At 36.0% G+C, this 14438-nt stretch overlaps 1 protein-coding gene across 1 annotated transcript; it reads right to left on the bottom strand.

The window, feature by feature from the left end:
• Positions 1-2719: 2719 nt before the first annotated feature.
• Positions 2720-13895, bottom strand: Abp1 (Actin binding protein 1). The gene is made up of 9 exons (XM_028172143.2): positions 13692-13895; positions 13217-13388; positions 11902-12139; positions 11515-11612; positions 10925-11004; positions 9947-10105; positions 8325-8908; positions 7816-7914; positions 2720-6822 (listed from the first exon to the last, which is right to left on the bottom strand). The coding sequence occupies exons 1-9, from the start codon at positions 13772-13774 to the stop codon at positions 6671-6673; spliced, it is 1665 nt and encodes a 554-aa protein (XP_028027944.2). The 5' UTR covers positions 13775-13895; the 3' UTR covers positions 2720-6670.
• Positions 13896-14438: the final 543 nt, after the last annotated feature.

Consider the following 14438-nt stretch of genomic DNA (forward strand, 5'->3'; position numbering starts at 1 on the left):
ACTTTTTTATTTCTCCATTTTCTATATGAGGCCGTCAGCGCAAAAGTGTCTTAAGCTTACCATAGTTCGCATGGAGATAATGAGGTTTGAATTTACTTTTACACTGCTTTGTAGGCAAAAACAATACGCGCAAAAATAATATTTACAAATCCATCTGTTATCTACGTGTGAAACTATAGGTAGGCCGGTTTTGCATCAAAATTTATTCATGTTTTAAATAAATTGCAGTATAGTATAAGCACGAATATGAAAATTTCGGGCTAGGCCACTTCTGCGCTGACGGCCTCATTTATATAAAAGAAAAATACTATTCATCGACTAGACTACTTTACTAATTTATGTATAGCTACTTTAGTGTAGTTTAGTTTAGTTGCCCATGCGATGGACCGGCCAAGTTAGGTCGGCAGTTGAGTGTTGAGAAGTGTATCAGGCTCACCACAAACCGTGAGAAGTGGCGATTACTCGTGAGGCCCATAGCTGCCCACAGTAATGATACTGAATGACGATCACAACCGATCTGACAAGAGTGATACGACAGATAATACTTTTAGTCTGTGACGAATTTTACCTGAATCCAATCTGAAGTCGTCGTGGTCTAAAGGACAAGATGTCCGGTGCATTCGTATCTAGCGATGCAATGGTGTTCGAATCTCAGGCTAGTACCATTTTTTCTAATGAAATACGTTCTCAATAAATGTTCACGATTGACTTCCATGGTGAAGGAATAACGTCGTGTAATAAAAATCAAACCCGCAGAATTTGCGTAATTATTGGTGGTAGGAACTCTTGTGAGTCCGGATGGTTAGGTACCACCGCCCTGCCTATTTCTGTCGTGTAGCAGTAATGCGTTTCGGTTTGAAGGGTGGGGCAGCAGATGTAACTATGCCTGAGACCTTAAAATTTATCTCAAGGAGAGTGGCGCATTTAGGTCGTAAATTTCTATGGGCTCAAGTAATCACTTCACACCAGGTGGCCTGTGAGCTCGTCCACCCATCTAAGCAATACGAGGGCGGCACTGAAAATTTCGGGAATTAACGAAGTGACACAACATTACTATTTAAAAATGTATTTATTGCTTTTCCAAGTATTCTCCGCGAAATTTGACACATTTTTCCATACGATGGAACCAATCATTGAAGCAACCATTCCATTCGGAAGTTGGGGTCTCCAAAATGGCCGTTTTGTAGGCGTCCACAGCTTCTTCAGGTGATGAAAATCTCTGTCCACGCAATTTATTCTTTATTTTAGGGAAAGTATAGAAATCATTAGGGCTTAGGTCGGGGCTGTACGGCGGATGGTCTAATAATTCTATGTTTTCTTGCTCTAAAAACTCTGTTGTTCTGTGCGCGGTGTGAGAACTCGCATTGTCGTGATTGAGGATGATGCGGCGGTTGCAGTTCTCTTTACGGAGTTCAGAAACGACCTGTGGCAAACAAATGCTAGCATACCATTCTGCATTAACCGTTCTTTATCCCTCAAGAGAAATAGTCGTAACATGGCCGGTTTTGGAGACAAACGTGGCCACCATTTTTTTTGTAACACTCCGTGAACGAATAATTTTTGTTGGCTTTAACTCATTTTCGAACACCCAAACTCGTGACTGGTTTTTTGTTTCGGGTTCGTACGCGTATATCCAGGATTCGTCACCTGATACAATGTTGTATACAGCATTTGAGGATCCTGCGTGGAATCTTTCGAGAGTTCTGACGCACCAAGTAACGCGAGTCGCTTTTTGCTCTTCACAGAGCGAATGCGGTATCCATCGGGAAAACAACTTTTTTACACCTAATTGTTCATGCAAGATTATTTGTATTTGACTCATGCCAATGTCTAAAGTTTCCTGAATTTCGCGGTATGTGACATGTCGATCTTCCTCAATCAGCTTACGCACAGCATCAACGTTTTCTTGGGTGACTGCAGTTTTTGGACGACCTTGACGGGGATCATCACTGAGCTTGACACGTCCACGTTGAAACTCAGCAAACCAGCGATAAATTGTGGTTTTGGATGGGGCTTCATCACCAAATGCAGAAATCATCCGGTCAACACACTGTTTTTGTGTTAAACCACTTCGAAAGTCATAATAAATCATCGCTCTTGAATTTTCTCGAGTCAATTCCATTTTCTCAACGACTAAACAAGTTTGACAAAACCTCGTGACAAGACAAAAGAATCTTTTTTTTAAAAAATAAATGGTATTCGATTTTTAAAACCAAGGAGTTTTCAATTAAAAAGATTTTAATATGACAGGAACAGTGGAAATATTCCATTCCCGATACTTTTAGTGCAGCCTAGTAATAATAAAAAATCTAGAATTGATTTTTCGTCTAACATCGCCTACACAAAAGCAACGTTGCAAAATGTCCCATTAATTCTAAAAATAAGATGTAAGGCGCGTGAAAGAGCACTTGAGTCGTCTATTATCAAAGGTGGCAATCTGTGCATTTGGACAAAAAAATTTCATTGATATGTCAATACAGATTGATTTGAATATAATCGTCTCCTTCAAAGAATACGGTTTAAAACTTGCATTAAATAAAGGTTAATAGTTAACCTGTTATTTATCTAAGATGTCGTTCCGAAGAGTTTTGTGACTGCCAATGGAATACAAAGTCAATAATTCGTTTTTCTGATTTATCAATCATTGTCCAAAAGTCAGATTGCCGGCTTTGATAATAGTCGACTCACTTAAGAGTGATCTGAACCAATAAAACAACTATTACGGACTATAGGACTTGTTTATTTTCATAATCGGATACAATATGTAAACCCATAATACAATGGAGCACCATACAAAAGTTCTACTGCAATTGTAGAGGTACACATTCCTGGTCACACTAAACTTCTGTAACTTTATGAGCTATCGGCAACAGATTGTTTATACCTAGTTTCGAGTACAAAAGTATACAAATAACGTCACTATAACATCATTCTTGCTCGTTTATATTTGTTTGAACGTATATTCAAGTGATTATTCTTAAACATCTAAATTGGGGCAAATTCAGACATCGCCTTGAGTATTGTAAGTGCTAAAATATCTCCGTAGTGGAGAATTGAGACTGTGCAGTACTTACTAAAATTATAGCATTCTTTAAGAAAGGTTCAGTTTGTGACCATTTTTACATTACTTAAAATGAATCAAAATTCACAGTTTATTGTTTATTAGTGTAAATAGTAAAATTGATTAATGAATTGGCACTATTAAGACACTATTTTGTAGAGTTACAATCACCCACCAATATTCACATTCTTCTCTTATGTACTAATCTAATTTCTAATCGATCAATTCTTATTTAGGTGTAATGTTAGGTTTTTACGAATGAGGCATTTAGGATCATACATAGCACACGATATTTTTAGCATCATCGATTGACTATTTTATAACAAACAGGCACAGTGTAAAATGCAAGGTGCCGAATGAATAAGATACGTCACGCATATTTATATATCGATCGGTTGTTTTTTTTTTTGGGAATTTACAAAATTTTGTGAAGTTCTTTAAAATTCATCATGGACTTGAATTCTGATGATGTCAAATTTTCCGTCGGTGTCACAAAACTATTTCGTCAAATCCATTAGCCATTCGTATCTCATCTTTCTTTCGTCTTTATTTGATAGTACATATTACAAGCCCCCTATACTGATAAGAACAGATAAACTTTTTATAAAGTGTTCGGACCATCAAAGTAATGAACTTTTGTTCGTTTTTTTAAGTATGTTTGTCATCTATGCGTTCTAAAACCATTCATATGATTCTGATGAAACTTGATACAGGTATTGTTGGCACTGCAGAGAAAGTTTCTGTCATACAACGCGAGTAGTTTCCAGAAACCTATGTTTTTCGCACAGTTAGAGAATTCTGTCTTAAGGGGAGCACGACCGGGCTTCACTAACCCTTAATAAAAAATTACAAAAAGTCCACATTATTATTTATAACTTTTTTAAATAGAATCGACATCTCTGATGGCAAAATTAACGTATGCTCTAAATACGTCAAATTATTGTAAAAATACAATCATTTCGGTCGTGCCGTAAGTACGTTATTTGAAATATGAAACTTGATTTTTGTTCCATTAATTTATTAAAAGGGCTTTTCTAGACATCGATTCTTGTTAGACTATCGTCCGAAATTTAGCCGTAGGCGCTAATTAGGTTAATAGAGATAATATCAGGTAGCAAATTACGTATTCTTATCGTTATTTGCAAACTTACAAAAACAAACTATTACCACAATACCGGAAACTACAGTTTTGTTAAATGTTATATTGACAATTTAGTTATTAATATTTTAAAATAGCGTTACAAGAAACACAAGAAAATATCATTATAAGGCGTATCTGTCTGGCGTATTTCTGTAATATTACATTGAATATTTCCCAGCATTCTCTAATACTGTTACGACAATATCACCAAGTCCGAAATTATTATTTTTTAATAATCATTTAATATATGGCGCTACGTACATACACAAGTAAAATCGACATTAAAACAATCAGAACAAATGTATAAACGTAAACTAATATAATTAGCTACATATTGCTTCATATTTCATAATAATTCTAAGTACCTAAATCTAAAAAAGCGAATAATAAAGCCGATGATTACAAAAATAAAGCATAATAAATGTAGATTCGGAATTAAAATGGAAAATTATTATTGTTTTAACTTAACACATGACACTTCATAATATATATTGAGAGAGACGTTAATATGCAGATAACGGTAGGAAATACTCCTGTAAATAATGCGATTTTCAAAAGTGTTCATAATAAGTGTTAAAAAATTCACTTAAATTTATTTACCATCGCTAAAATAGATTAATAAATGTATTTATGCATATTCAAATTCCGACCGACATATGAAAGATAAAAAAACATGCATCATACTCTTTAGTATGCTAATTAGTCACTATTCATAATTCTTCCGATACATATTCCAAGCTTATAAATAAGTTCACATTATACTGAAGCATGGAAGCATCACTGTATCACCTAACTATAAACAATGAATAAAATATCGCTTTAACATTGGTAAGGTCCATTCCTATAAATCTTATCATATAGGACAGACACAAAATGACAATATTATATGTGAGCTTAGTTACAATTTCACTTAAAGAAAATTAACACATTATTGATTGTATTCAAATAGAAATGATCAAACTCACAAAACTGATTGAAATATTTTTGTATAAGCATTATTACATTTTCAATTTTAAGTTCAAGTGTGCAAAAAATATGTGCATTTACATAAATCAAAATCGACAATAATCTAATTTTCACATTGCACTACTAGTGAGATCTACTAGAGTTAAAACTAAAGAAATGCACAATAATTCAGTCCAATGCATTCCAATGTTACATATTTCGGCCATTTTTTATACTAGTTTTTTCAATTTTATTATATTTAGTTATGAAAATATTCATACATTTAATTCTCAATGACTTTTATGCTGGCCAAATTAAATCAAAATTTCGAATATTTTGTTGACAAAAATAAATCTAGAATGAAAAGTTCCAAAATGTTAATTAATTAAATAATTAACGCAATATTCTGTGGTAAGATAACTCAAATAAAAATTATTGACATAGCATTTGACATTATTAATTTTTATACCACTCAAATATTGTTATTTAATTAATTTTCAAGTGCCCATCCCTTATCTGAACTATTTAGTTAATTCCACACGAAGGAGGAGGGCAACTTACATCTCGTATCATAATTGTTTCAATTATTTCCATAATGTGCTTTCAATTTCATACCAATTAAAGCAGTCTTTATTTAAGAATCATATAAGCCGTTTACAATGTTTTACAAATATCAGATATATTTTTTTAATATTGAAGGGAACATTATCGCAATCATTATGATAAGGCACATTCAATCTAATTTAGTAGTTAGAATGTACTGACGGAGATTAAAAATAATATCAACTAAACTGATAACTTTTAATCCTAGAGTTTCATCGGTCGTTGTAATAAAACTCCCATTGTGGAGCAATAAAAATTTAAAAATCGTTCAAAGCATTTTAATCAATCAAACCTTGTTCAACCGCTAGTTGACAAGGTCACAAATTTATCGATATTTTTCCCTTATAATACAACCGACGTTATGATCGTAGAAACATTTGTCTCGTTATTGTATTCGGCATTGAACTTTAAACGGTTTTACTATGTTACGACATCGATAATAAACTGCTTTGTTTATACAATGCCTAACAAATGCCTTTAAAACATTTCCATACACATTGTAGAAAAATGTAAGCGAATAAAATACTGTCTGAATACTAGCATTGAGTCATGTGTTGAATTTTGACAGGAACGATACCGCAAAGTAACCACAGTTGATCGTTGATTTTAACCTCACGAGACCGCGTGATGCACAGCGTGTTTGATAGCGTGACTCAGCCCACAGTTTCTCGCCGGACCTTCTCAGTGGATCACGTTTCCGATCCGGTGGTAGATTCTGTGAAGCATTGCTCTTGCTAGGGCCAGTGTTGGCAACACTCCCGGTTCGATGAATCCAGAATAATCCCTCGAGGTAACAAGAATAGGTAGGGGAAAAAAAGCGTGACTAATCCGCTTTGTTTTTTCATATGTATGGGAGCGTTTAATACATTCTGTCTGAGGTGACTTACCACCGGTAGGCGGGGGGTTGGGGGGTGGGGTGTTTAGCGGGGGTGCGCCGGCAGAAGCTCCACGTAGTTGGCGGGGAACAGGCCGAACTCCCCCCGCGGCCCGAGCCCCTGCCACCAGCCCGCGTCTATCTGCTCGATGTGCGATATGATGTCCCCCGGGTCGAACGTTATCTCAGACTCGTCCGCTGTTATGTGTATAAAAGTTTTTTTTAATTATTATTTATTTATTTAATTCAGCTGCCAGGAGGTACTGTTAGAGAGCATCTCCATAAATGCCGCAAATATGACGTTGTTTATGTCTTAGGTAAACCTATGATAAAACAATTCAATTATAATATCGGCTTTCGTTGTTGTAATTTAATGTAAGTAAATGATAAAAAACAAGTCAGTTATAATTTCATTATATTACTTTTTTTTTACATATTTTTGATAGATCTAATAAATTTCATAGAACGCAGACAGTGATTATTTTTTTTAGTTATTGCCTTTGTTAAAGATGATGCAGATATTGAAAGGGAACGGAGAGCGTTGGCTGTCCGCTGCAGTATGCTGGCCCGCAGGTTCTACCGTTGTACCGCACAGGTTAAGGTAACCTTGTTCAAGGCCTTTTGCCAGTCCATATATACCTGTACCCTGTGGGTTCGATATGCGCGGCGGGCATACAATGCTCTCCGAGTGCAATATAATAATGCTTTCAGGGTGTTGTTGGGGCTCCCGCGGTACTGTAGCGCATCAGGTATGTTTGCGGATGCTCACGTGGATGACTTTTCATCAATCATCCGCAAACGAACGGCCTCACTGATGCGTGGGGTTCGTGCGAGTACTAATAATATCCTCATGGTTATAGGTAATAAACCCGAATGTGCTGTTTTGAGACACTGGGTTCATATACATACCCATATACCAGGTGCCTCAAAGCAGCGCAGATTTATGAATTAAATGTTTAAATGTTTTAATTGCTAATTTTAATTTTAATTTTAATTTTACTAACATAGTTCTAAGTATTATTCTACTTACAACATATGGACTTAAGAGGGTCTGAATTAAATGAATTTTATTTTATTTATTTTTGTAGGCAGACGAGCGCACGGCCCATCTGATGGTGAGTGGTTACCGTCGCCCATGGACTTCAACAATGCTAGGGGCAGGGCCAAGCCGCTGCTTACAAGTAAACTCACCAGCTTGATAATCGTACAGCGCCCTAGCGGTCAGTCCAGGATCTTCATTGAGATCTTCGTATATTGTACCCTCTTCTTCTAAACCCTCAGGAGATGCATCTGCAGATAATTCAAGAATCTCTTTACCTAAAAATCTGAATTACTAATCACTTGCATATCACAAAACAATAAGACAATTTAATACATAAACGAATCTAAATCTTTAGGCATCAGTGAATAAGGTCGAATTTCAAATTGGTGGTAGGACTTTTGAGTCCGCGCGGGTAGGTGCCACCGCCCTGCCTATTTCTGCCGTGAAGCAGTAATGCGTTTCGGTTTGAAGGGTGGGGCAGCCGTTGTAACTATACTTGAGACCTTAGAACTTATATCTCAAGATGGGTGGCGCATTTACGTTGTAGATGTCTATGGGCTCCAGTAATCACTTACACCGGGTGGGCTGTGAACTCGTCCACCCATATAAGCAATAAAAAAATTTTTTTTTGGGAGTTTTATAAAATGACAGGCCTTACCTTCATTTAAGGTACCGTTGGCTTCTTTTTTGTAATTAACATTCTCTATGACTGTGTTCTGTCGGCTGAGCTCCTTGCCGGTGTCTTCGGCCGCACTACTCTTGCTGTACGGCGACCGTTTGATCGTGCTGAACTTATTGTCACTATCGTCATCGTCGTTTTCGTTCGAACTGGAGTACGCTGCGTCGAACATGTCGTTTTCCAGAATGTTCTGCTTTATCATCGGCTCGCTTTGCTTCGAAGAGTCCGTTCCGATGTCCCGGTAGCTGTCGTCACGTTTGCATTCCGCGTACGTGACGTCACCGAACGAGGCCGGCTCGACGTCAGTGCTGGGACTCAAGTCCGACGGGTCGATGATCGGCTCGTACTGAATCTGGGAAGGACTCTCTAGGCTCATCTTGATCTTATCGATGTTCTTCAGGGGACTCGTTTCGGGCTGCCCCCCGACTTCCGGAATGTTCGTGTCCAATTTCGTAGGGGCTTTGACCGGCGAAACCGGTTGGGGTGATTGACCTCGCGTGAACGTGTTGATGCGTTGCGCGATCACTGAACTACGTACTGGCTTTTCTGGGATCGAATTTGATCTGAAATGTTTTTTTTTCAATTAATTTTGTATTATGCACCAAAGCTTTTGTCAAATCGTTTATAGTGTCCATCAATAGTTAATCACTTAGTTGTTGTCTAGATAAATAATGAGATTAATGATTGCATCTTCTCTGCATTTATCTGTATGACGAGATTAGTTTATTACAATTTAACAAAAACATCCAACACTTTTCGCTTGATTCATGATCATAAAAATTATTCGTCTATGATTAAAAAATTATATTATTTTCACTAGGTCACGTTTTAATTCTGGAAATTTCACTTCTAAACGGTGCAAGCGAAAATAGCCTCTAATGTTGACACTGCCTTAATCTATACTTCTATACTAATACATAAATCTACAGTGGTTTTTACGGATGTTCCGTTATAACTACCGAACCATGCATCCGATTGATTTGAAACTTGGTATCCATGTAGAAAATACATGTATTTAATGGATAGGCTAATATTTATATGAGTATTTGGACTCCCTAATAATAATGACAATAAATACATAATAATGTTAATTTTAAATGTCCAGTGAAGCGGGCGAGTACGGCTAGTATACGTATATTATCTAACGAGCGGCCCGCTTCGGCTCCGCCCGGGTCTTTAACAAAAATTCCGACAATACTTGACGTTGTTTTATTTTCAAAAATAAAAGAACACTTATTGCGGCATAACTATAACAGTTAAACATATGCTGTCGCAACATTTTTTGTAAATAATAATGTGTTCTACAAAGTCGTAGTACATTATTTTATTCTATTATCAATAGTTTTCGCAAGGCACGCGATGTAAAGAATCTTTTAGGTTTTTTTTTACACCTTTTGGTTACATTATTGGAGTTTTAATAAGGATCTCTAATTTTTTTCAAAAAATATTATAGCCTATGTCACTCGGGAATAGTGTAGCTTCCAAACAGTGAAATAATATAATTTTTCAAATCGATTCAGTAGTTTCGGAGACTATTCAATACAACAAACAAATCTTTCCTCTTTATAATATTAGTACAGATGTTACTGTATAGTAGTGACCTTGAAGTGTTGATCTGTCCTTGAGCCAAGTTCTGTTGGAAGAGTGCTCGTGCAGCAGCGGTGGAGGAGCCGATCAACTGTCTCGCTTCCGCAGACCGTTGCCGCCGGAGCGCCTCGCTCGCACTCACCCCGGTAGGACTCACAGTTTCCACTGGACTTCTGCTTAACAACAAGCCAGAACGCGCATGAGTGACTAGGCCACTGTCAGAGACTGCGTGATGTCTGTTTTCGCAGCTACCACTATTTACTTTTTTTTTAAGGGATTTTATGACCTGGTAACTAAGACCTTTAAGTTATGTCTTATTTTAATTTATATTCTTATTTTTATGAAAAATGATAATATGGAGCAAAATGAAATGAAATAACATGATATGGGATGAAATATAATATATTCTCAGTAAAATGGTGGTCATATACCATTTCTTCACTCACTCCCCACTTACACATATCGTCTTTCACGCAATCCATCAATTTCTTCTTAGGTCTACCTCTTCCTCTATATTCTTCCACATTCATAGTTAGCACTCTCTTACCAACCTCATTTTCATTTCGTCTCATCACATGTCCATACCATCCCAAAGGCGCACTTCTCAACTTCTCTGTCATAGTTGCCACTTTCAGACTCTAACATATTCATCCCATATTCTATCCATTCTCGTTACTCTACACATCCATCAGAACATTCGCATCTGCTGAATGCAATCGCCTTTCATCCGCCATTTTAGTGGTCCAATAAGCTGATCCATACATTAAGAGCCCACTGAGTTTCTCGCCGGATCTTCTCAGTGGGTCGCGTTTCCGATCCGGTGATAGATTCTGCGAAGCACGGTTTTTGCTAGGGTTCGTGCTAGCAACGTCGTCAGGTTTGAGCCCCGTGAGCTCTACTAATTAAGCCCTACTAATTAAGGTTACGCTGATATAGCCTCTCAAGGCTATCGGCTTAGGTAGGAAAAAAAGAAGCAATTTTTTGAAACTTACTTGTCGTGTTCGGCTTTGGCTCTTTTCTGTGCTTCTAACTCGTCTCTTCTTCTGACCATTTCCTCGGCTTTTCTTTTATCCTGTTAAATAGATGAATTCAAGGCCAGAATCATGTGATAATTGAAAGAAAGGAACCGCGGAAAGAAAGAAAAAAAGGGATTCGTTCTAGTTTCCAGGTGAGCCCTTAAATACAACTGAGAGTACGACCTCAACATGGGTGGCGAAATTCGCATTGTGATGTCAATGAGCTCCAATAACCTCTAAAACTAAGTGGGCTCTGAGCTCCTCTGCGAAATAAATAGTTATCTCTCTCTCTCTCGCTCGATCAGCCTACAGACGTCCTTGGAACGTGTTCCGTCCAAAAAAATAATAATAAAAATGGAAAAAATAAATCTCTGTCTCAGATACATTATTTGATATCCCTCACACCCCACTGTACAAATTGAATCTTTAAAAAGGTATTTTTTGGAACTCGTGGTAGTTCACTTGGACATTTAGCAAGGGTGCAGTTCAGTATATTGTCATACATGTCAATTAACATTTTCCTTTTTTTATGAAATGACAAGAAAGTACTTAAATAGTCAACAAACCTCCTCTTTCCTTTTCTTTTCTGCTTCTATTCTTTTCTTCTCTTCAATTTCTTCTTTCTGCCAAAACTGGTCTCTCTCTTTTGAATTGATTTCTTTAACTAAAAAAAACAAAATTTGGTTAAAATAAATGTAAAAAAAATAATAAAAAAATAATAAATTGTAATCCAGTATCAGTATGAACTGTAAACAATATCACCAAGTTTGGTCAGGATTTTTGATTAAATCTTGTCTTATCACTAAACAGTAATTTATTACAGCATCAAGAAATCTTATGAAAGCTAAACAAAGCCATTGCCATAAACAGGTGATATAAATTACTGTTGATAAAATTTATACGTGAAAATATGGAATTATCTTATTGATATTTCTGGTCTTCTATACCCTTACCCGGATTAACTTTCTGATATGCAGTCCCAACTGGTCCACTTGGCGGTAATTCCTCGGGTCTACTCGACTTGAAATTAAATGCTGAACCAGCTTTGGCCAGTTTGTCTAGGATTATCTTTTCATCTAAGTCATCTTCGGTTCTTGCGTGCATGGTCAAGTGGAAACCGGTGAAGAAATTAGCCACATGTTTAATGTGATTTGCACAGGTTCCTTTCCTAACAGTTGGTGCACCTTCACCCTTGAACATGAACATGCAAAACTATTAGATAACTAACAAGATTTACACAATTAAATGATTTTCATAGAGTTTTTGAAGTTGTCATGGCCTAAAGGATAAGACTTCTGGTGCATTGGTGTTAAGCGATGCACCAGTGGTTGGTACCATTTTTTTTAATGATACACATACTTAACAAATTTACAAGATTGACTTCCACAGTGAAGGAATAACATCGTGTAATAGAAAAGCAAAATTATAATTTGCGTATTTACTGGTAGTAGGCAGTCATTGTAACTATACTGAGACCTTAAAACTCATATCTCAAGGTGGGTGGACGCATTTACATTGTAGATGTCTACGGGCTTCGGTAACCACTTAACACCAGATGGGCTGTGAGCTTGATCACCTATCTATGCAATAAAAATAAAAAAAAACAATTTATCAGGATAGACCATTCACCTTTTTAGGTATAAGGTAGGTTGGTATAAGATTAGGTAGATAAAAAGGGAAAAAATATGTTAATATAAAGTTATAGTAACATGTTTTTTCCCTGTATATCACACTATTACATTATATTTACGTAATATATACATTTAATTTTATTTTTCAAATATCCTGCAGTTTGAATGCAAGCAACAACCCCACTCTTACTGAATTTATAGAAGAGAGGATTCTAGCAATTGTCTTCCCTTATTCATCCCTTTTTCCCAATTTTGTCCATTTTGAAAGCCTACTTTTCCTAAGTTTTCCTTCTAACTATCTCTAAATTTATTTTGTAAATAATTGAGGCCTTCCAAATTTATCGTGGCCTCATGATATGCCCTTAAACAGGCTTTAAATCTATGTATAACCTTAAAATATATTTTGATGAAAGCTCAGATATCATTGAAGTCATAATAAAATTTTGTCATAATAAAATTCTAGAACTATCTTTCTTATAACTTCTAGGAATTCTCTAACAGATTTTTAAGCTGAACCTCGTTAATTCTAAATAATATTTAAGATAAAATATATGTATACAGAATATTTTAAATAATATGAGACTAAGCATATTGACAAAGTACTTTATCTAACGTCTTATCTATGGGAAAGTTATACCTGCCAGTTGATAAGCACATATTTAGATATGCTTCCATTTGGTACATCCACTTTTAAGAATGCATATTGTATTTTCCCACTATTCAAGTCATCAATCAACTCAGTTAAGCCTCCATCTCCTTTGCTGACGAACTTGAGATCATTTGTGAGCCCTTCATAACCATACAAGGCCCTGAAATCAAAATATAAAAATGAGAGGTTTCTTATGTTAAAATTTTGATTCTTGAAACCTCCATATACAATACAAAAAACCTAAACTATACAAGTTTATTAGACTGCAAATGATTATTTTAAAATAATTTACTCCAGTGACTTGATGTACAGTTAGTTACACAGTCAGAAGGCAATCTACACTGTGAGTTCATAAATGGTCATGGTAATTAATGTTCGAAATTCGCTACTTAAATCGTATGAGCGTATGTTTTAACTTCCTCACCAATTAGGACGAGACCACATTCATTTTATGTACACTTACCAGTTCGTTTCGGTTTTTTCGTCTAATACATCTCTCCACGCACTGATTAAAGCTTCTTTATGTTTATCTAGGTTTATAGCCATTTTACATTATTTCCAAAAGCATTGAAATATATTTTACTTCACAATTGCCTATATGATTTCAACGATTATAAATTCTGTGCCTTTCGTATCTGGCCTGACTCACAAAACTGCTGAAATGTCATTGACATTTGAATTTTGACATAATTTGACAATACACTGACATTATTTTTATTGACAAGACGATTGACACTAAGGAATTGGTGGGTCAGCAGTTTAAAAAAAACACCGAACTTAATTAACTTGAATTGTAGACCTTCGACTAAATGCTATGTGTATGTGTAGATAGAATAAAGAGACGGGATAAGAGTTAACGACCTATCTAATGTTAAGTGATTACTGAAATCCATAGACAACGTAACTGTCGCTTGAGGCGTACAGTCGATATTGATCAATATTGATATTCTACCCTTCAAACCTAAATGATGAGTGGGTACCATTTGCCATTTTACCATGCAGAGAGTAAATTACAGTGTCACAATACCTAAAAAGAAATCAGACTAATCTTATTGATGTATCCAACGGTATTCACGTTGTAGTGTCTATGAGCTCCAGTATCTGTATAGCATCAGGTGGAATGTGAAGTCATTTTCCCACCATAACAATTAAAATTTATGGTGAATGAATATTGAAGTCAGAACTGTGGGTCTCATTAAGTGAAACTACG

The sequence above is a fragment of the Bombyx mandarina genome, chromosome 11, assembly GCF_030267445.1.
Source record: "Bombyx mandarina strain Sakado chromosome 11, ASM3026744v2".
Lineage (NCBI taxonomy): Eukaryota > Metazoa > Arthropoda > Insecta > Lepidoptera > Bombycidae > Bombyx > Bombyx mandarina.

Coding starts and splice junctions, on each gene's coding strand:
- Abp1 (XM_028172143.2), bottom strand. CDS start 13,774: ATGGCTATAAACCTAGATAAACATAAAGAAGCTTTAATCAGTGCGTGG. Junction 11,613..11,901: donor ATATCAGAAAGTTAATCCGG/GTAAGGGTATAG, acceptor TGTTTTTTTTAG/TTAAAGAAATCAATTCAAAA. Junction 7,915..8,324: donor CAACGGTACCTTAAATGAAG/GTAAGGCCTGTC, acceptor AATTATCTGCAG/ATGCATCTCCTGAGGGTTTA.